The sequence below is a fragment of the Orcinus orca genome, chromosome 3, assembly GCF_937001465.1.
Source record: "Orcinus orca chromosome 3, mOrcOrc1.1, whole genome shotgun sequence".
Lineage (NCBI taxonomy): Eukaryota > Metazoa > Chordata > Mammalia > Artiodactyla > Delphinidae > Orcinus > Orcinus orca.
Window position 1 is genome coordinate 149,219,204 of NC_064561.1, and position 22,250 is coordinate 149,241,453.

General features: G+C 39.8%; 1 protein-coding gene and 1 pseudogene across 4 annotated transcripts in view; both read left to right on the forward strand.

Annotated features, from left to right (window-relative positions):
• Positions 1-463: 463 nt before the first annotated feature.
• The window catches only part of PAIP1 (poly(A) binding protein interacting protein 1), a 29,511-nt gene continuing 7,724 nt past the window's right edge, over positions 464-22,250 (forward strand). The window contains exons 1-8 of one of the 4 annotated variants that reach the window (XM_033421167.2): positions 464-604; positions 1,943-2,112; positions 8,481-8,666; positions 12,037-12,149; positions 15,900-16,011; positions 17,643-17,768; positions 18,928-19,034; positions 21,909-22,026. In XM_033421167.2, the coding sequence (XP_033277058.1) occupies positions 2,014-2,112; positions 8,481-8,666; positions 12,037-12,149; positions 15,900-16,011; positions 17,643-17,768; positions 18,928-19,034; positions 21,909-22,026 (861 nt within the window). In that variant the 5' untranslated portion in view covers positions 464-604; positions 1,943-2,013. Of the gene's footprint in view, positions 605-696; positions 1,355-1,942; positions 2,113-8,480; positions 8,667-12,036; positions 12,150-15,899; positions 16,012-17,642; positions 17,769-18,927; positions 19,035-21,908; positions 22,027-22,250 lie in introns of those variants that run through there. The other 3 variants (XM_004265947.3, XM_004265948.4, XM_033421166.2) reach the window with 3 other exon arrangements.
• Positions 19,196-21,902, forward strand: LOC105747801 (phosphoglycerate mutase 1-like; annotated as a pseudogene).

Sequence of the window (22,250 nt, forward strand, 5' to 3'; positions counted from 1 at the left end):
TCATTAATATCTTTATATTAATTACATGTTGGAATGATACCATTTGGGATCTACTGGGTTAAGTAAACTATATTATGAAAATTAATTTCACCTGTTTCTTTTCACGCGCGTAATGTGCCTTCTAGAAAATTTATAATTACATAAGTGGCTTGCATTTGTGGTTCGCATTATATTTTGATTGGACAGCACTGGTAAAAGATGAAAAGGAGGAGAGTTTCACTGAAAGGTAGGGTATTTTCTTAAAATTTCTGGAGGGGAAGAGAAAAGGGAAGAGAGTAAAGCTTGGTCACAGTGTGACCTACTGTGATAAATATCTACAGTGAATTGAGATGGGCCGGGGTGGGGGGCATTTTTGATTCTGTTCCTACTCCCCTCCCCGCAGCTCACGTAGCAGGTGGCAGAGCAGCTTCCAGAGCCCCCTTCCCGACTAGTCCTCCGGTCTCGCAGGCGCCGGGTCATTGAACACACCTGCGCGCCCACGGAGGTGCGCGTCCACGAACCCTGGCTCTGGCTCCACGCCCCTCCCCCCGTATTTTTATTTTCCTGGCATCAACCGTCAGTGACTTCTCTCCATAGAACCTCATGTAGGCCGGGCCCGCCAGGGGTAAGCGAGCCCGCCCCGGGAACCGACATGCCCTCGCCCCGAGCCCGGCCCTCGCCCGACATGCCCTCGCCCGGCCGGAGGCGAGGAGGGCTGTCCAGCGGTCTAGCTGCCCCTCTCCCGGCAGCCTGCAGGACCGCGGCCGCCGGCCCGCCGCGAACGGGGCCTCCGGGCCGCGGGGGGCCGCTGTGACCCGCCTTCGCCCCCGACGCGCCGAAGGCGGGGGAGCTGGGTTTTGGGGGAGAATCAGAAAGCGGAGGGTAGCCGTGGGGGCCGGGCGCTCCGGTGCGGCGGCTTTGGCGGGTGCTCAAGCTGCCGTCCGCTCCGCCGAAGCGCGGAGGAGCCGAGCAGGGGCCCGCCGCCCTCCTCCATGAGGCCCCAGTGAGCTCGGCGGCGAGAGCCGGGCTGCGACGCCTCTCCCGGCGTCCTCTTCCGAGCGCAGCGGCGGTGGCCCCCGCAGGAGGAGGAGGAGGAGGAGCATGTCGGACGGTTTCGATCGGGCCCCAGGTGCTGGTCGGGGCCGGAGCCGGGGCCTGGGCCTGGGCCGCGGAGGGGGCGGGCCTGAGGGCGGCGGTTTCCCGAGCGGAACTGGGCCTGCTGAGCGGCCGCGGCACCCGCCGCCGCCGCAGCCCAAAGCCCCGGGCTTCCTGCAGCCGCCGCCGCTGCGCCAGCCCAGGACGGCCCCGCCGCCAGGGGCCCAGTGCGAGGTCCCCGCCGGCCCCCAGAGGCCTCCCCGGCCCGGGGCGCTCCCAGGTACGGAGCCGCTCTAGGGGACCCCGTCCTCCTGGGCCAAACGCTTCCCCACGGCCCTCCGCGCGCGCGCGAGGGCGGCGCTCTGTCTCCTCTTTCCTCCCGGTTCCCCGAAAGCATTCCCCGAGGGACCCGGTTGTTACGGGGTGGGGACGGGCCCGGAACGGGGTTTGGAAGGTGGCCGCTGGAATCCTTTGTGCGCCCGGGCTGGGGGAGGGGTCCGGTGCGCGGTCTCCTGAGTTCTGTTGTCCCGGGAGGAAGTAAAAATCGCCTCCCCCTCCCCAGCCCCCGAGAGGGAGGCCTTAGGCGGGCAACCATCTCTTTTTAACCGACTTTAAAAAGAAAAAAAAAAGGAAAAATAAGCCCTCAAGTGTTTATTAAGGAAGCAGGTCTGTTCATAAATGAGCTAAAGCAAGTCTATTGTTCCTTTTTGTAGGCTCTCTGCGCATATCCTGGCGATAACCTTAAATTTCGTGAGGGTTCTTGTTTGACTTAAAAACCATCCCTGCTCAGATGGCTTCTCAGTGTACAGTAAGTTGTTATACAAGGGAATGAACGCATCTAACACCGATTTTTTTTTTCCTTTCTCAGAACAAACGAGGCCCCTGAGAGCTCCACCTAGTTCGCAGGATAATAGCCCACAGCAGAATTCGGAGTCAACAATGGCTAAACCCCAGGTGGTTGCAGCTCCTGTGTTAATGTCTAAGCTGTCCGTGAACGCCCCTGAATTTTACCCATCAAGTTACTCTTCTAATTATACAGTAAGTACACTTTTACTGCAACTCTAGGTTAATATTATTGGAATAATATGGTTGCATCATTTATCAATATACTGGTGTGCTTTCTGTACCACACATAAAACATTGTATGAATTTATTGAAATCATGAAACAAAATTGATTCAAGAATGTATTTTGTAGTTATTATTTTCAAGATATCAGAATGTAAGCTTAAGAGTAGACAATCTTGTCTATTTTGTTCACTGCTGTATTTCCAGCATCTATAGACCATCTCTAGTCTAATAAATTTAAGGTGGTCAAGGACATCTTCAGTCTATGAAACTAAAGTCTGTGTCCTGACTTTATGGACAACCTATAGAATAGTGGCCTGGCAAAGTTAATTTTTGATTTTAGTAGGACAGCTGAATATTCATTGGTAGCTTTAGGGTAAATTATCAGTGGTTTTGCTGCAGACTAATTCAGGTAGGTTTTTGAATGTTGAGAAATACACATCTGGGCTCTGTTATGTTAAAATAGAAGTGTTTCTGGTTCTAATTAACAGTTATGTAGAAATGTAGGGAGTTTTGATGAAGTGTTTTAAACTTTTGATAAAGTGTTTTAAACTTTCAGAGTCATCTTTGTCAATAACGTAAGAATTTTAGAAATTGATCACACTTAAATGGCAGGAAAAAACACCAAGCACGATTGGGATATATAAAAAGGAATTTGTTGTGCTATGTAAATGCATAGCAATTAATTATAGATAAGTAGGGCAGGGACCATTCTGGATTGAAGAAATGATAATACTTTAGCATAAGTCCTATTTTTCCGGTCTTCATTTTTTGACATGTAATATACAGAATAGTGTACATTAAGTTATCAACACCCCCAAAGCCCGCTCTGTCCCCTTCTAATCATTACTGCTCTCCAAAGGTAACCGCTATTTTGCTTGAACAGTTTTGCCTCTGTTCAAAGTTCATATAAATGGAGTCATATAAAATATATTTTTCTTTCATTCAATATCAAAAGTAATCCATATAGTAGCATGTAATTGGAGGTGACTAATTCTCATAGCATTCCATTGTGTGAATATTTGTCTGTTGATGAGCATTTGGGTAGCTTTCAGTTTGGGGCTTTTACGATTAGGGCTGCTATTCTTGTCCATGCCTTGGTGGACATTTGCCCTTGTTTCTGTTTGGTATATACCTAGGAGTGGAGTTGTTCGGACTCAAGGTAGCCAGCTTTAATAGAGACTGCCAAATATTTTTCCAAAGAGACTGTTCCAATGTATGTGTTGAGTACTGTTTGGTTTCCAGTCGCTTTAATTCCTTGTCAGCACTAGGTATTTGCTATTTAAGTTTAGCCATTCTGGTGGATGGGTGTTAGTTTTTTAATTTGAATGTATCTGATCAACTAATGGTGGCACACCTTTTTTTGTTACTTTTGGGGCGAGGATGGGGGGACTTGACTTTCATATTTGATAGAAAGCATGGGAAAGCTTTATTCCATATTTTAGAAACTTCATGCATCTTAGACTGCATTAAGAAGAACCTTGGGGCTGGAGAGGGGAAAATATAGGCATAGTAGGAAGAGCAATTGATTTGGGGTGGAATGGGCCATCAATCAGGTAAAGTAGAAATGAGAGCAGCTGGATTCTTGCCCCAAAACTGTATTTGGCTTAGAGAAGAAAGGAACCATTGGAGAGCTGTGAGTAGTTGAATAACTCTTAAGGATACTTACCTTAAGAACCACAAATGTTCCTCATTTGTTTGTCTTGCTATTGATTTGGGCTATCTTATGGTGGGAGGGATGCAATTTTTTTTTTTTTTTTTGCAGTTCTTTGCCAACTAGTTTTATACATAGTTCAAGTGATTCCTGAGAGCAGTGTGTTGAGCCATGTTAGTCCACCTCCTTTGAGCCACGGCCATCTTTTAGGTGCTCCTTGGTCTCCTGAGATCCTGCTGCACTCATTTTGCCAGAAAAGATTGCAGACTGGAAGCCTGTGGCTCACGTGTACCCTGCAGGTGTGTCTTTTTTGGCCCTGAGTTTTTTTAAAAGGGGCTTTATAATGTACCAGTACTTAAATTAGGTATTGCAAATCTGAATTTTTTGGTTTCTTTTGAAATCCGTAAGATCTGGCCATACTGGACTGCTTTTTTGGTAGAGCAGAGTTGGCTGGAGCTGAATAGAGGCAGCCCCTTTATATAGAATGTGTAAGCTGTAATTTGCTCACTGGCTTACTTCATTTGCCTATAATCCACCTGGATTCTATAAGCATTCAAGCTTGCTACCCCTGCCCTGATAAATTTTCGGGCCTTACCCTTTTACCCTCTGTCAAAGCTAGGAGTTTTTCTCAATCCAGTTAGTCACAGAACAGCAAAATCCTTGTTTTTCCCAAGTCTTAGGATAAAATCTGGTTATGAGAGAAACTTTTCCTTGTAGTAACCGTAATCCAAAGTCACTCACTCATTAAGAAATAGTTGAGGGCTTCCCTGGTGGCACAGTGGTTAAGAATCTGCCTGCCAATGCAGGGGATGCGGGTTTGAGCCCTGGTCCAGGAAGATCCCGTATGCCGTGGAGCAACTAAGCCCATGTGCCACAACTACTGAGCCTGCGCTCCAGAGCCCGTGAGCCACAACTACTGAAGCCCGCGCGCCTAGAGCCCGTGCTGGGAAACAAAGAGAAGCCTCCACGATGAGAAGCCCATGCACTGCAATGAAGAGTAATCCCCACTCGCCGCAACTAGAGAAAGCCTGCGTGTGGCAATGAAGACCCAACGCAGCCAAAAATAAAATAAAATAAAAGTCGAATGCTTACCACGAGTCAAGGGCTGGGGATACAGCAGTGGATAAAATGGACAAAAATTCTTGTCTTTGTAGAGCCTCTATTCTAGTGGTCTCCTAGCTGGGTTTCCAGAAATTCCTTGAGTCTGCTTTTGTTACACACATGAGAAGCTATTGCCTGGTATCATTGAGCTGGATCTGCTCTCAAGAATGCATGCTTTTTAAATTTTTTCTGATAGTCTTTTGCTGTGCTTTCATAACCCTTCTAAAACTCCAAGCCTTTTATCTTCAATCCTTCCTCTAATCCCACTGCTAGAATTTTACTGCTTACCATGCCTTCTTACCAATGAGTTGCTGTATCCATCTATTACTGGCCATTGCTTCTTCTCAGGTAAGCCATTACATCTTGAATATTTAATCATGGTTCACTTACGAGAACCAAAAATTCCACATAGGAGTTGATAAAGCATTCATTAAGAGACAACCCGCCTCCCCCCCACATGCACAAAAAAATCCCAGCTTTTGCTAAGAACATTCTCCTTCAACTTACTGCCCAGTTTTTCTTCTGCCTTTCAATAGTGATATTCTCCAAAATGAAAAATTATTCACTGTTGGTACTACTTTACTTCTCACTGACCGTTCAAACCTCTGCAGACTGATCCTCTTAATTGTACTGATATTATTTTTGTGACAGATGCTGATGTTGTTTGGGTTTTAAAATCTATCGTCCTCTTAAACCTCATCTACATAGACTTTGTTGACCACAGTATGATCTATAAGGTTTAATTCCCAGTGTGGGTCCTGTTCTAGGTGCCAAGGGTACCTTTTCAGTCTTTCAGGATTTCTTCCTTTTTATAAAAACTGAATATTTAAGATACTAATTTACTCAGGTTTTTTCTCTGTGTGCATAGTTCTGATTCCTAAGACTCTGCAACCATCATTCTCTCAGATTTTAACCAATGACATTATTCTGTAGCATTTGCTATTATGAGCACCTCTCCTCATTTACCTTTTCCTTTGGCTTCTGTGGCAGTACTTCATCCTCCCAACTTTGAGACCATTCCTCCTTCCCTCAGACTGCAGGCTCTGAGGTTCTGTCTTCTGTTTTATTACTTCCCTTAGTGATACTAGAATCCCCTAGAATCTGACCATCACCAACCTGCCTGTTGATAACTCTGGAATCTAATTCTTCCTCTTAACTCCAGGCTTGTGTTTCCATTTGTCTTGACCTTTTCTGAGGATCTCACATTCAAACTCAAGAACGAAAAAGAATTTATCTTTTGCAAACCTCTTCTTATACTTTTATATTCTAACTAGCTGCTCAGGCTAAAAGCTTGTGGTGTATTGACTCACTTTCCTCTTTCACACTCTTGCCCGCTTCCAATCAAGTTAACTAAAATAGTCTCGACTATTCCACCTAAGTGATCATTTCCTTTTATCCCACTGCTTTGGATTAGGTTCTCATCTCTTGACAGTGTATTCAAAGTACCTACTGGGAAGTGAGTTTTCTTTTTTGTTTTTTTTTAATTAATAGACTGTTTTTTAGAGCAGCTTTAGATTCACAGCACAGCTGATTGGAGAGTACGGAGAGTTCCCATATACCCCTATCCCCCCATATGTACCGCCTCCCCCCGGAAGTGAGTTTTCTAGTTGATGTCCCTCCTAACCTCTTGTCACAGAACTCTTTCTAAGAAAAATAAAACTTAAATATTCCTCTGCTTGGAAGCCATTTGACTTCACATTGAAGACTGAAGAAATGTATACTTTAAAAAATCTGGTACTAGAGAACTAATACAAGCTTTAATTCAAACACATTGGAGTGCTCATCTGTTCAGAATACTGTGTCTCCCTTTTTGCTTGAAACAACAGGCCCTGAATCCCCTTTTCAGCTTTTTTCAGAACAGCTCTACTTTCCTCTTTTACTTTCACACTTCAAATTCTCTTAAAAGAGTTATGCTTATTTGGAAAAAAAAAAGACTGAAATCAGTGTTCTAAACTGCATTTTGCCACAATGAATGATGTTTGATAGGAACAGTTAAGAAATCAGTACCATCAACTGGGACCTGTAGACTTCCTGCTTTTCATTGTCATTAATAGTAGGATACTACAAATCTGTAAAACTCTAAACTGTATATCAGAAACTTAAACTAGTTTTTAATTGTAAAATTCACACGTTTGTGGTTAACATTAAGTAATTATTTAATATACATGCATTTATAATGCTTAACTGCTTTCACAATTTCATAATAAAGGGTCTGTATTTATAACATAAATCTTTCCTCACTCCAGATGTAACTACTATTATCCCTTGTCTGTCTTCCCAGAAATTTTTATTGGCTGTAAGTCTCTCTAAAAATTAAATAATACTAAAATATGGTTTTGTGTTCTTTTAATTAAAAGGTTGGGAACTACTTAAAGGTGATAGTGGTATATTTAAAAAAAATTTTATTGGCGTATAGTTAATTTATAATGTTGTGTTAGTTTCAGCAAAGTGAATCAGTTATACATATATTCACTCTTTTTTAGATTCTTTTCCCATGTAGGTCATTACAGAGTATTGAGTAGAGTTCCTTTTGCTATACAGTAGGTCCTTATTAGTTATCTGTTTTATATATAGTAGTGTGTATATGTCAGTCCCATTCTCCCAGTTTATCCCTTCTCCCTCCTTTCCTCCCTGGTAGCCATAAGTTTGTTTTCTACATCTGTGAGTCCATTTCTGTTTTGTAAATATGTTCATTTGTGTCATTTTTTTAGATTCCACATGTAAGTGATATCATATGATCTTTGTCTTTCTCTGTCTGACTGACTTCACTTAGTATGATAATCTCTGGGTCCATCCATGTTGCTACAAATAGCATTATTTCATTCTTTTTTATGACTGAGTAATATTCCGTTGTATATAAGTACCACATCTTCTTTATCCATTCATCTGTCGATGGGCATTTAGGTTGCTTCCGTACCTTGGCTATTGTAAATAATGTTGCTATGAACATTGGGGTGGTAGTGATAGATATTAATTGGAAACTGTTGCTACTATCAAGATTGGCTGGAAACTTGGACATAGCAAGTCTCCTACCACTGTACACTATGATATTTTATAGTCACTTAACTATATATTTATTTCCATGTCCTTGGGGATTGACAGATGACAAACTTCTTTTTTCAATATAGAAATTGTCAAATATCTACAAGGATAGAGAATGGTATAATGAATGCCCATGGCCTCAGTAGTTAGCTACAGGTGGCCATTCTTGTTTCTATATCTCTGGTCCCTCTCCCCCTCCCATTTTGAAACAAATCCTGGATCTTATTGTATCTATAAATCTTAATTTTGATCTTGGTATTATAATGAAATGTTGGTTTAAACTTTATTTCTCAGCTGTCTTGTAAATCTACCAGAGGTGAGAAGACAATTCTCTACCCAGCGAGATGAAGCCCTTCTATTATAACATTTTGGCTATTGGGCAAGGAAGAAGTGGACTTAACTTTTTGAAGAAAATAACACATTTTATCAGGTTAAGGATTCTTAAAAATATAATTTGAGCTAGAGACATCCCAACTCAAAGCTGCTTCATGTTTTTTTAGCCAGTTGCATGGATTAATTTATGTTTAACCTTTTGATCTATAGGAATCCTATGAGGATGGTTGTGAGGATTATCCCACTTTGTCAGAATATGTTCAGGATTTTTTGAATCATCTTACAGAGCAGCCTGGCAGTTTTGAAACTGAAATTGAACAGTTTGCAGAGACACTGAATGGCTGGGTTACAACAGATGATGCTTTGCAAGAACTTGTGGAACTCATCTATCAACAGGTAGGTTGGCTAATAGCATGGGGCAATCACTGGATAGCTTCCTTGATGCCCAAAGGTGGTGGCTGCTCCTTGAGGGAGGCCAGGTACGTGTTCACCAGCCTCCACACTCCTTGACTCTTTATGGTTCATGAGAGCTTTTAAGTCTCTGTTGTACAGAATTTCTGTAATTAGGGATCCAGGACTAGAGCCAGACTGCAAATTTTCCTGTGTAGCCAAGGCTCTGTACAGGCAGTTGGAAGGAGCTTTGGACACTTCTGAGGCCACTACATGAGTATCATGCCTTTTTTCCAAACCCCTGTTTTATAAGGATCTGCCATTATTGGAGTAGGGGAGAAAAAAAGTCATGGGAGAACTTTTTTGCCTCACAAATGATTCTTTATTTAAAAAAAAAAAAAAAAAGGACCACAAAACACCTTGATTTAAGTCTTAACATTTCTGCTTGTCTTTAAAAATTTCAAGGATTTACATCTCAATTCCTTTAAAAAATCTAATGTCAGTCTAGGTTGTTCACACAAAGTTTAGTTTTAATTCTAGCATATTGGTCACTGACACATTAATGCTATTTTAAGGGGGAAAAAATAGACAACACTCAATTTTGAAGACAAATTTAAGGTCAGTGAGGAGGCTGGCCAAAAACAGAGTAGGAGATAAACGCCACCAAAGGTTATATTTCTGTTTCAGTCATTGCTGAAAGAGCAGCTCAAACTGGGAATATATGTGAGGGTGACTTATGATAGCAGGTTGTTTTTTTGTGTGTTTTCTTAATCCTACCTCATGTTTCATTTGACTACTTTTCCAGTTTGTTCTGGATTGTTACTGGACCTCAGTATTACCTGACCAACTCTTAGATTTCTAAAAATGCTTGAGGTTTTAGGAAGATAGATCTGCTCTATTTGTACTGATTCCTACTTTTGCCATCTAAATGGATTAAAAAGGAATATTAGATAAGAAAATGGAAGAATTTTACTGTTTTCTTTTTGCTTTTCTGGCTCTATTTAGCTTCAGCTCTTCAATAGGCTGCTTGATTATAGTTCTTATATCAGAATTATATTATTATAGTTCTTATTATGCTCGTATTATATCAGGGTTGGTTAGAAAGGCTCTAACCTAACAAACTACAATTTCTGTGATTGTCTCAAAGCCAACGCTTCATATATTTTAAGTTCTACCATTCTATGGTCAGTGATATAGATTTACCAACAGTAAAAAAAAAAAAAAAGCAGATTAAACCTACATACTCAATTTTGATTCCTCACCAAATACTACTGTAAAATGACAGTGTGGGGATTTTAGAACACCAAAAGCCCATAAGGACTTATATGGCGAAAGGAGATAGAAGTACCCATTTTGGAGACTAGAACGCAGATGGGTGAGTGGTAACTGACCTGGCGGATTTTTTTAAAAGTTGAATTCCAAGCCAGTGGGGAAAGTCGAGAATCGCCCTGATTTATGATGCAGAATCTCCAAAAAGGTTCTAGGATAAGGATGGAATGAGGCTAAAAAGATTGCTTGAACATCTAAAAAAAATTAGACTGTCTAGATCTTTTTGCACTGAGTAACCAGTTTGAAGTTTTATCATAATCCTTCTTGAAGTTATTGAAGGAGGTACTCCACCAAAAGGAGGATTTAAGGATGAAGACATGGGAACTAGGAAACAGGGAATTTTACAGGAGAAGCTAAGTGAATCATCCAGATGATGGTGAAGGGAGATCCCAAGATAGTAGCCATGCACATAGTAGGCCTAGAGGTACAAGGCTTCACTGGAATCGGGCAGAATGCTCCAGGAGAGACTTCCCTGGTAAGATGAGGACACTCCCTTATGTTTGAAGATATTAAGAAGAAAAAACTAATGAGAAGTCAGTGAGAAATATATTTAAAAAGTAGAAAAAATTAAGTCTAGGGAAAACAAGGTTGTGCAAGAGAGGAGAAATCAGCATAATACATGGTACAACTGTAAAGGGAAACACAAAACTATTTAAAAAAATCATGGTGTATCTACAGTTATACCATAGTGGAATGAAGTAAGGTTAAACAGGGTGAAAAGTAAATGCTTATCTTCCTTCGTGGGGAGCTAGTAAGAAATGGCTAAACTCAAATCATGGAGCATGGAGATACGGAGGTTAAAACCTTTTCAGCTGAAAGAATTGAAAGTGGTTGTCTATGGAAGTAAAATTGAGGTATAGCAGGGAGGCAGGAAACTTTAATGACCAGCCTTGTTGTCTTTAAATTTACTTTAAATTTTAAAAGTAAAGGAAAACAGGCAATGCCAATAATGGGAAAAGTATAAATTTTGAATTTCAAGTCTTTTGGGGTACATACATGAATGTCAGGAGGAATCAGTCTTTCTTCCTTGCTGAGAAATGTACAGGGTCCTGTGTGAGCAAGGAAATAATTAGAAATAAAAAGTTCTAACTATAAAGTACTTACTCCATGCCAGGCAATGCTAAACACTTGACCTGTAGTTAACTCATTTAATCCTCAGTGGTTGCAAGGTATTACTCTTATCCCCATTTTATACATAGCTTAACAGAGGTTAAATGACTTGTCTAAGGTTGCACATGAGTAACTAGACCCAACATAGGATTGGAGGGGCATCAGGCCATTTGTTAGATCTAGACTCTGGTAAACTACTACCTTTGTGAGATTGGCCAAGTCCCTTAACCTCTTAATGTGTGTATTCTACTGTTCTTTAAAAACTGCAGTGAAAGTTAAACTTCCTGAGTACTTCTTTGGCTATGTCACACAGTCTTTGATACTCAGTGTTTTTCCACTGTCTTCTTATTAAAAATAGCTTATTTCTTTTGATTTCCTCTTTTATTACCCCAAGTGTTTGGAGTGTTGTTGAAGTGTTAATCTTTTGCATCAGGTACCATTAATTACCTCTTTAGGAATCAAGAAACTGAAGCTCAGGGAGGTTTAGAGGTATCCAGGGTCACAAAACAGGCCTGGGATTCTTGTTCTGGACTGCTAGATGCCAAAGTTGGTGCCATCCTATTTCTGAGAAATGCCACAGATCATTAGTTTGGCAAATATACTTCATAATTGGCACTATGCAACTGGGTACATGTACATATTTTGTGCAAAAATTAGTTGGTGTAAAGAGAGATTTATCTCTTTGCTTTCTGCTAACCTCGGGTAAATGGTGGGGAGAGCTTACCTTAATGTTTTTCTTTGTACTTATTCTGGTTCTTGGTGTAAGGTTGGGAGGGAGAGTTAATATCCTTATGCCTAACAATTACAAATGACTTGTACATTTTTCTGTACAGTTTTGGGGGCAGGAATGTTTTTCCTCTTTAGAATATTGCTGTTAAGTGTTTGCATTAATAACTTGATGTGTCTGTGTCATATAAAACTTTTTTCTTTTTGAAAGGCCACATCTATCCCAAATTTCTCTTACATGGGAGCTCGCCTCTGTAATTACCTGTCCCATCATCTGACAATTAGCCCACAGAGTGGCAACTTCCGCCAATTGCTACTTCAAAGGTTAGTGTGTATATATGAAATTAAAGGAAAACTACTTCTAAATGTACTAGAATTTGACCATTCTTCTTTGCTAAAGACTGTTCTTTATAGAAAGTTGCAGGGGAGAATAGGGCAGCCATTCTTTTTTTTTTTTCTTTCTTTTTAAAATTTATTTATTTATTTATTTTTGGCTGCATTGGGTCTTCGTTGCTGTGCAGGAGCTTTCTCTAGTTTCAGTGAGCAGGGGCTACTCTTCGTTGTGGTGAGCGGGCTTCTCATTGCAGTGGCTTCTCTTGTTGTGGAGCACGGGCTCTAGGCACGCAGGCTTCAGTAGTTGCAGCTCGTGGGCTCAGTAGTTGTGGCTCGCGGGCTCTAGAGCACAGGCTCAGTAGTTGTGGTGCACAGGCTTAGTTGCTCCGTGACATGTGGGATCTTCCTGGACCAGGGCTCAAACCCGTGTACCCTGCATTGGCAGGTGGATTCTTGGCCACTGCGCCACCAAGGAAACCTGGCAGGTGGATTCTTAACTGCTGCGCCACCAGGGAAGTCCAAGGGCAGACCATTCTTACTTGTATAGTATTAAGTTTATAGTCATGTATATGCCTTTTTCTTATGATGGTCTCTGCCTTTGGTTTTGTGCCTAGAAAGGTCTTTTCCTTTTCCAAGATCTTAAAAATGGTCACTTTACATATTTTTTTAGTACTTTTGGCTTGAGTAAGGATCTAATTTCATTTATTGCCACATGTTTAACCAATTTTTCCCATACCACTTTTTTGAAAGATCCATTCCTTATTAGAACTGCTGCCTTTATCACACTACATCCTTATATTTGCATTGATTCTGGACTTTCATTCTATTCCATTCATTACTTGTTCTCTTCCTGTTTTATTACCAGGCTATTAAAAAACTCTCATTTTTTCACACTAGTCTAGTTAGTTCCCCATTCGTTTGTGTGTCTGTGTGTGTGTGTGTGTGTGTATAGTCTTCTTTGCTATTCTTGCATGCTTATTTTCTCTGAACTTTAGAATCAGCATGTGAAATTACACAAATGTTACTTATTTATGTTTTGGGATGACATTGAATTAATGAGCTAATGTAGGGAAATGAATTTTCTTATAATCTGAGTTGTTTTATTCAATAACAAGGTTGTCTTTGAATTTATTAGAGATTGCCTGTTAGTTCTTTAAAGATACTTTTAATGGTTGCAAAGTATTCCATTGTGTGGTTAAACTGCACTGGAACAGAATAAAGACTCCAAAAGTACACTCCAGAGACACTTGAAAATTAAGCTTTTAACGAAGGTGACACTTCAGATACATAAGTAAAAGACAAATTGTGCTGCTGACATAACTGGCTAGTCATTTGGGAAGAAAAAAAACAAAGATGGGTTCCTGTCTCATTCTTTACACCAAAATATATTTCAGATATAAAACTGAAACAGTAAATACTAGGGGAAAAAATGACAAACAAAAATATTAGGTTGGTAAAGCCATTTTAAGCAAGACATGATACCTACAGGCCCTAAAACAAGAGATTAAACTTAATTTCATATAGATTATAATATTGGAGGGGTCATAAATTTATAAGAAGTGAAGTAAAAATAGGGACATTTGTAACAACATGGCAGTGAGCTCATTTATTTAATATGAAAAGAGGGGCCTCTTAGGAATGAGTAAGAAAAAGGCCAGAAATATTTCTATTTTTAATAGAAGTATTTGGAATGACTCTGGATAGGTGCAGTTTGGAAAAATATAAATGACAAAGTTACAGAAATATCCAACCTTACCTAATCATTAAAGTACAAATTATAGCTTTTGGAAAGATGTGAAAGTTGGCACTTTGAGGAGGTAGGATGGTAGAAAGGCTTGCTTATCTTCCCTTGTGCTACTCACCCCTGGCTCCGCCTTGGAGTTACCTAGAGACTTAAAATGGAGCTAAGCCCCCAGTCTTGGAAATTCTGATATAATTAGACTGAAGGAGAGTGTGGGCATGGTTTATAAATCTCCCCAAGTGATTCTACTATGTAGTCATGGTTGAGAATCACTCTTCTGGCTCTTTTGACTCTGTATCCCCTGTGTGTGCTTCTCTAGTACTAGGATACTGTCAAAGCTATCAACATGGAAAAACACTAATCATATAACAAGTGAAAAGATCATAATTCTGTTAACTTAAAAATGTAGAATACTTTGAAACAGATAGAAGTTACCTTCACAGCAGTTATTTCTGGGCTGCAGTGTCTTTATTCTTTATATTTTTCTGTTTTAACCTTTTTGAAATAGCCATGTATTACTTTTATAATTGAAAGTCTTTAGCTTAAAGTTTTAGAGTCTTTCCTCTCACCTAGATAATCAACCATGTACAAGGGTAGGGATTTGCATTTGTACGTACATTAACATATATTAATATATAATCTAATAGTAATGGCGTTGATAAAACAAAAAGGTCATTTCATCGAAGCTCTTACCTGAAAAGTCATAAAAGGAAAGACAGAAAGGAAAGCAGCCAACAAGGTGCTTGGATAACTGAATTGGCATTAATTAACTGATCCTTTCCATTATTAACCAGTGTTCTATTTATAGATATCCCAACTTTTTTTCTGATGAGGAATTAATATGTATGAGAAGATGACCAATATCTTTCCATGTCTGACTCAAACAGCAGATGTTGCTCATTTAATATAGCTTGTAAGCATTGGCACAATAAGCTAAGCTGGGTTTATGATTGATACATAAACTGAACCAAGGTAAATTCTTGGACAAGAAATGACTTTTTAGGTTCTTTTTGAAAATTTTTTTAAATTGGTACCTCAGGTATGAAAGCCATTAAGCCTTCATAAGCTGCTCCCTTGGTCTTTAAAAGGAGAACTATCAAAATCATTTTTATAAAACGCATGACTTTTCTAGAATGTTCTTACACCTTATCAATAAAAATAAAAAAATCTTAACACCAAAATGGTGAACATTAAAAGTAAATTTTAAAAATCCGTTTTAGTAACAGCTGACACCATAATTCATTGGTATAGACAATGACAGGCTTATTGTGATTATTTTAGATAATAAGAGCTATGTAAGCTCTAAGGTGAATGCACCAAGTCAGGGAGAAATCAAACAAGGGAAAATAAATTGACTCCTTTAGTCTCTATTAGAAACAAAGACCCAGACAAAGACCAGATTAATTGCCTTCTATGTTTCTGTGTGGTTTCAATTGGGGACTTCCTCCTCTTACTTCACTTCTCTGATTCGTATAATAGAAATTCTAAGAATAATGGGCTTAATAAGAATTCATTTTCAGCTTAGTTGGACGTCATCTGTATTTATATATCTTTTTTAAAGCTCTGTTCAAAGTTCGTATTTCAGCAAGAGCAGAATATTTTAGGGATACTTCGCATAAAAACAGTGCTTTCTTAAAAAGCCTATGAGACAATAAATAAGGTGAGGCAGTGAGGGTTTTTGTTTTGTTTTTTAGTGCCAATATACAACGAACCTCATGAAATCTATGTAGCTGTAACTTGTTACAATTTGTTCTAGTAATAGGTTTATTTTCAACTATTCTTATCAGTTTCTTAAAACTAGGAATCTTTGTATGAAAAGATAGTACATATTCTGATTGCTACAATAGACAGGAACACTTTTTATTACAGAAAATCAGAGTGTTGGTGCATTGTACTTGCCTCTGTATTGCTTGTGAACAACCAAACTGACAAATGGTCATCTTGTTTGACTATTTAAAAAACAAAGCAATGTGAGATTACAAAAGGTATGTCTTTATTAGATGTCGGACTGAATATGAAGTTAAAGATCAAGCTGCAAAAGGGGACGAAGTGACTCGAAAACGATTCCATGCATTTGTACTCTTTCTGGGAGAACTTTATCTTAACCTGGAGGTGAGGAGAAATTTTTCTTTTTAGTACTGACAAAGCCTGAGAATATAAATTGATCTCAATAAGGAATTTGTGTTTACTCTTTTATAACATTAAGAGTGAAATGGGAGATAAAGAAAATAGTCTCAGTACCTACTCATGGTAGTATCTGTCCTCAAATGGAACATATGTACCATTTTGTCTTCCTGTTCATGGGCAGTGTTGGGAGATAGTTACTAAGCTATGTACTTTTGGAAAGCCATGGTTTACATGTGATTTCAAGCTTTTGGAATACAGACAGTCACACCTTTTTGAATCCTTGTATCATAAATATTAGCACATTTAGTATGTTGACTTTCAGATGGTGACCCAAAAGCAACTTGCCTTGCAGAGCATAAAACTTTGAAGAGGGGAGAGACTAGAGTTTCTGTGTTTTTTGGGTTTTTTTTTTCACCTAATTCACCTACAGTAGTTCTTTTTGGTCCTATTTTATATATTAATCTTCTATATAGAATGTATTTGTACAAAGTCTACAGCTAAATTGGTGGCATACTTGAGTATATGCTTGTTGGGAGGCAACATTAAGTGCTGAATATTACTTTGTAATGGATTTGCTTGATTTTTTTTTTTTTTTAACTAGTTAGTCCCAGATATCGGTATACCTTCTTAAACTCTGATTTGAGGACTTAGTATTGTAAATACCACTGAAAAGACACACGAATCCACCGTCAAATGTACATCTCAGTCAGTGCATCTAAAAGGTTTTTGTGCAATCTCGTGCCTAATTTACTATCCCTTTTTACCACAGATAACCTTAATTTTTAAAAAAATGTCATGCCGTAATCTTTCTCAGTTTATTTTTGTATAAGCCAAATAAGAACACCAATATAAAATGTACCTTAAATGAATTGTCACTTTAAGAACGCAGTTGAACCTCCTATGTAGAAGTCATGATATGTGTGGTGGGAGTTATAAAGATAAGGCATGGCTCCTGAACCTACAGTTCTTCAAGCCAGAGAGCTGAGATACATGTTGTATTCTGATGCAAGTTAGAGTATTTTTAAATAGTATAAAAAGCAGAAAAAAGCTCTGTGTTCCCAAAAAGGTGTTAATAGGCTAGAGACTGCTTTATGAAGCGGTAATATTAAAGGAGGCTTAAATTATCCTGACCATATATTTTTTTATATATATATAAATTTATTTATTTATTTTTGGCTGTGTTGGGTTTTTGTTGCTGTGCGCGGGCTTTCTCTAGTTGCGGCGAGCGGGGACTACTCTTCGTTGCAGTGCGCGGGCTTCTCATTGTCATGGCTTCTCTTGTTGCAGAGCACAGGCTCTAGGCGTGTGGGCTTTGGTAGCTGTGGTACGTGGGCTCAGTAGTTGTGGCTCGCGGGCTCTAGAGCGCAGGCTCAGTAGTTGTGGAGCATGAGCTTAGTTGCTCCGCGGCATGTGGGACCTTCCCCAGCCAGGGCTCGAACCTGTGTCCCTTGCATTGGCAGGCAGATTCTTAACCACTGCACCACCAGGGAAGACCCTGACCATATGTTTTGTATTGTTTAACTTAAAACACTTATTTTGCCAGCACTTTGTTAGACCATTTGTATATCTGTGTTATATTTTGGCATAGTTGCTTTTCATTTTCTTCTCCCCAAAAGATCAAAGGAACAAATGGGCAGGTTACAAGGGCAGACATTCTTCAGGTCGGTCTTCGGGAGTTGCTGAATGCCCTCTTTTCTAATCCTATGGACGACAACTTAATTTGTGCAGTAAAATTACTGAAGGTAGGTTTTACTTATTTTTTTCTTAAAATGTAACTGTTTCATCCCTTTAGTGTATAATTTAGAGGAAGGAAAGTACATATAATGCACAAATAGATCCAAGAGTTAGTTATTTAAGTTAAATATTGACATTTTACTTTACTCTCAAATTTAATATTGGAAAGGCAATATATACTTATTGTTTAATATAAGAAATTTAAAAGTGAAAAATGGAAGTCCTTCACTCCGCTCCATACGTAAAGTCCCTTTCTTTCCCTTCCTCTATCTGCATGTGTGCTCTCGTAAGATCTTACTCTGATGTGGCTGGCTTTTTCGCCGCCAAATGAAGGTCTTGGATTTTTGCATGGCTCTTTCCTCAGTAGCTTCCCAGTGTTCCATTGTATGCATGCACATTGTTTATGCATTCCATCCTTGAGCAGTTATTTTCAGTTTAGCCACTGTAGCACTGTCAGTAATCTTTCATTGTATCTTTATATATGCAGTTGTTTATGTAACTTAAATTCTTACCCATAGATTTGGTGGCTCAGTGAGCATGTATACCTTAATTTGATAAGTAATGCCAAATTTCCCTTCCAAATGCTGAACCAGAGTGTGTTCCCACCAACAGTGAATGAGTATACCTCTTTTCCCATATCCTTATCAGTGATGGAGAGAATCAATCCTAGGTTTTATTTTGTCATCGTGATGAGTAAAAACAAAAAGCTCATTTTAATTTGCATTTCTGTGACTAAAATCACTAGTGAATTAAAGCCTTTTTTTGTTTGTAAGCCATTTTTTTAGTTTCTGTGAATTACCTGCTTATATCCTTAACTCATTTTTTCCTGATTGTGTTTTTTAAATTCTGAGTTTCTACACTTGTTGGATGTTGCATATTTCAAAAAGTGATATGTTGATTAAAATTTTATAGCCTTGGTCATATAGCAAACATGCCATACAGTCATTGGCATATAAAGCCTATGATTAAACTTCTGCTATAGTTCATTCCTTTTCCCTGTCAAGAAAAAGTATACCGATTCCTGAATATTAGATGGTAGAAAATAATTAGGAATATTTAACTTGCTAAATTCATCTTATTTAAAGAATGCTTGAACTACTACTAATATCTTTTTAGAATTTCCGTACTTTATTGAATTCTTTATTTTACTGATACTTGCTTTTTTAGTTGACAGGGTCAGTTTTAGAAGATGCCTGGAAGGAAAAAGGAAAGACTGATATGGAAGAAGTTATTCAGAGAATTGAAAATGTTGTCCTAGACGCAAATTGCAGCAGGTAGGAAAAGAAGTAATATAGACAGCCAGTAGATCTCAATTCCTTGCTTTTTCTTTGGGGTTGTTTTTAATCTGTTGTGCTTCATCAGAATACTCTTTATAGATCTACAGAAATTTTTTTTTACCTATGGCTTCTGCTCACCTAACCACTTTTCTTCAATTATGCTTATGAATGGAAGAAGTTAAGATATTCCTGGGGGAATATGAGTCCATTAAAAATAAAATGATTAATACTTTTAAGCTCAATAAATATTTGGGTAAAGTACTACTGTAAGTCCAGTTGGAGGTATAAAAGTGTTAGCAGGATCGCACTGCCTTTAAGAACCATATATAGCCACAGTTACATGGAATAAATTTCAAGCCTGTCTTAAAAAAAAAAAAGACAGCAGGAGCCAGGCAGTGGGCTGCGAGCATGTAGACTTCACCTCAGTGCGTAAGAGAGCACGTCAGACCCTCTGGACAGTGCTGGGTGCCGTTGACCAAATGTGGCTCTCAGAGGCGAGGACAGGCTCCTCAGTGGGCGGCAGTGAGGGCTCTGGCCTCAGTAAAGCAGAAACCACTGCCAAGCGCAGCGAGGCCCAGTGAAGATCTGAAGGCGCTCCTCTGAAGTCCCACTACCTCCAGTGGAGCCCAGTCATCCCTTCCACAGCAGCATCAGTGAGAATCGAAGGCATGGAGACCTCACTGCAGATTAGCTACCCTCCCGTGAGAGTCTGAAGGATACTATTACCAGAGCTCTGCCCTTTTGGAAGGAAGAAATAGTTTCCCAGATCAAGAAGGGGAAACGGGTATTGGCTGTAGCCCACGGCACCCGCCTCCAGGGGCATTGTCAAGCAGAGAGGGTCTCCGAAGAGCTTATCATGGAGCTGAGCCTGCTGACCGTGAATTGGACAAGAACATGAAGCCCATCACGCCTGTGCAGTTCCTGGGGGATGAGGAGACTGTGTGTAAAGCCATGGACGCTGTGGCTGCCCAGGGCAAGGCCAAGAAGGGAGGGCGAGCAGCAGACAAACTACTCCCAAGGACACCCTCCCTGCCCATCCCATTCCTCTGCACTTCTCCCCTACACATATCAAACTGACCGCATCTGTAAGTTGTAGATCCAGATGGGGACCAGTGGCTCCCAATTTCATATTAGCCATTTTTTTCTCTTGGACCCACTCCCTTCATGCAGTCTAGTCAGAATGCATCTCTGGGGCATGGTTGTCAGTCCAAGCAAGGGAAGACTTGTCCAAGAGGGTGGACAGGAAGTAATTCGGGGGCGGGGGGTTGCTAATGCTTTGTCTATTACTAAGGATCTGCTTGAGTAAGGGTTGGGGGAACCATGTTAGGCGTGACCAATGAGGGAAAACAAGAGAGCCTATTTATGTTCCCAGGGGCCGGTCCTGTATTATTCTGTAGTCAGGTGACTGGGTGGCTGTAGTCATTCCAGTGGAGAATGAATGTAATATGCGTGGCGATTGAAACAAATATTTCCTCCCTGCCTGCAGAAGATTGGGATCAATCCTGGATGTTTATGTGTTGTATTTACTTTTACAAAAAAGTATATAATTTTTTTTAATTTTTAATTTTTTTAACATCTTTATTGGAGTATAATTGCTTTACAATGTTGTGTTAGTTTCTGCTGTGTTACAAAGTGAGTCAGCTATACGTGTACGTATACCCCCATAACCCCTCCCTCTTGTGTCTCCCTCCCACCCTCCCTATCCCACCCCTCTAGGTGGTCCAAAGCACCGAGCTGATCTCCCTGTGCTATGCAGCTGCTTCCCACTAGCTATCTATTTTACATTTGGTAGTGTATATATATCAATGCTACTCTCTCACTTTGTCCCAGCTTACCCTTCCCCCTCCCCGGGTCCTCAAGTCCATTCTCTACATCTGCGTCTTTATTCTTGTCCTGCCCCTACGTTCATCAGAACTTTTTTTTTTTAGATTCCACATATATGTGTTAGCATATGGTATTTGTCTTTCTCTTTCTGACTTACTTCACTCTGTATGACAGACTCTAGGTCCATCGCCCCACTACAAATAACTCAATTTCGTTTCTTTTTACGTCTGAGTAATATTCCATTGTATATATGTGCCACATCTTCTTTATCCATTCGTCTGTGGACACTTAGGCTGCTTCCATGTCCTGGCTATTGTAAATGGTGCTGCAATGAACATTGTGGTACATGTCTCTTTTTGAATTATGGTTTTCTCAGGGTATATGCCTAGTAGTGGGATTGCTGGGTCATATGGTAATTCTATTTTTAGTTTTTTAAGGAACCTCCATACTGTTCTCCATAGTGGCTGTATCAATTTACATTCCCACCAACAGTGCAGGAGGGTTTCTTTTTCTCCACACCCTCTCCAGCACTTATTGTTTGTAGATTTTAAAATTATATAATTAAAAAAAAAAACCTTCTGGGGTTTCTGATGACTGTTGAAATATTCCCACGTGTGGTCATCAGAAAATGAGCCATTCCTTACACCAACATGGGATAAGCTCCTTGATTTCCAAGGTGTAGGAGTTCATCCTCTCACGTGTTAGAATCCCTCCGCTGCCTTATTATTTTATGGTAGTGAAATGCCTCTTGATCACGTCCAAGTGTGTCTTTCACTGTGCCAGATTTCTGAATCATGTTCCAGTTGCTTGGCCTGCCACTTGGGCCCAGTACGCATTTGAGCATAACTGTACTAGATCCTTTTTTCCAGATCAGTATAGTAAAGGAGGGATGTGCATTTTTTTTAAAAGATAAATTTGTGTTATTAAAGGAAATGTCTAGAATATCAAAGCATGTTAAATTTTTGAAACAACGTTTTAGGCATCTGTGATATATTAGAGCACAATGACACTTGCTCGTTTTAACTCATTTTCAACTTTTGTCTGCAGAGATGTAAAACAGATGCTCTTGAAGCTTGTAGAACTCCGGTCAAGTAACTGGGGTAGAGTCCATGCAACTTCAACATACAGGGAAGCAACACCTGAAAATGATCCTAATTATTTTATGGTATGCCAGTGTTTGCATTTTAAATTTGGTTATTGCTTGAATTCAATTTTGGCAATTTGTAGATAAGTTACATAAACTTATCTCAGAATTTAATACCTAATAACTCTTTTCACTGGCTTAGAGTCACATGGCAGCCATGGAAGGAATCCTCAGTGAAAGGGTAGACTAGACAAAGAGCCATTCAATGGCAAGGGAAATGAATAAGGTTTGACTTGGACTTGGGT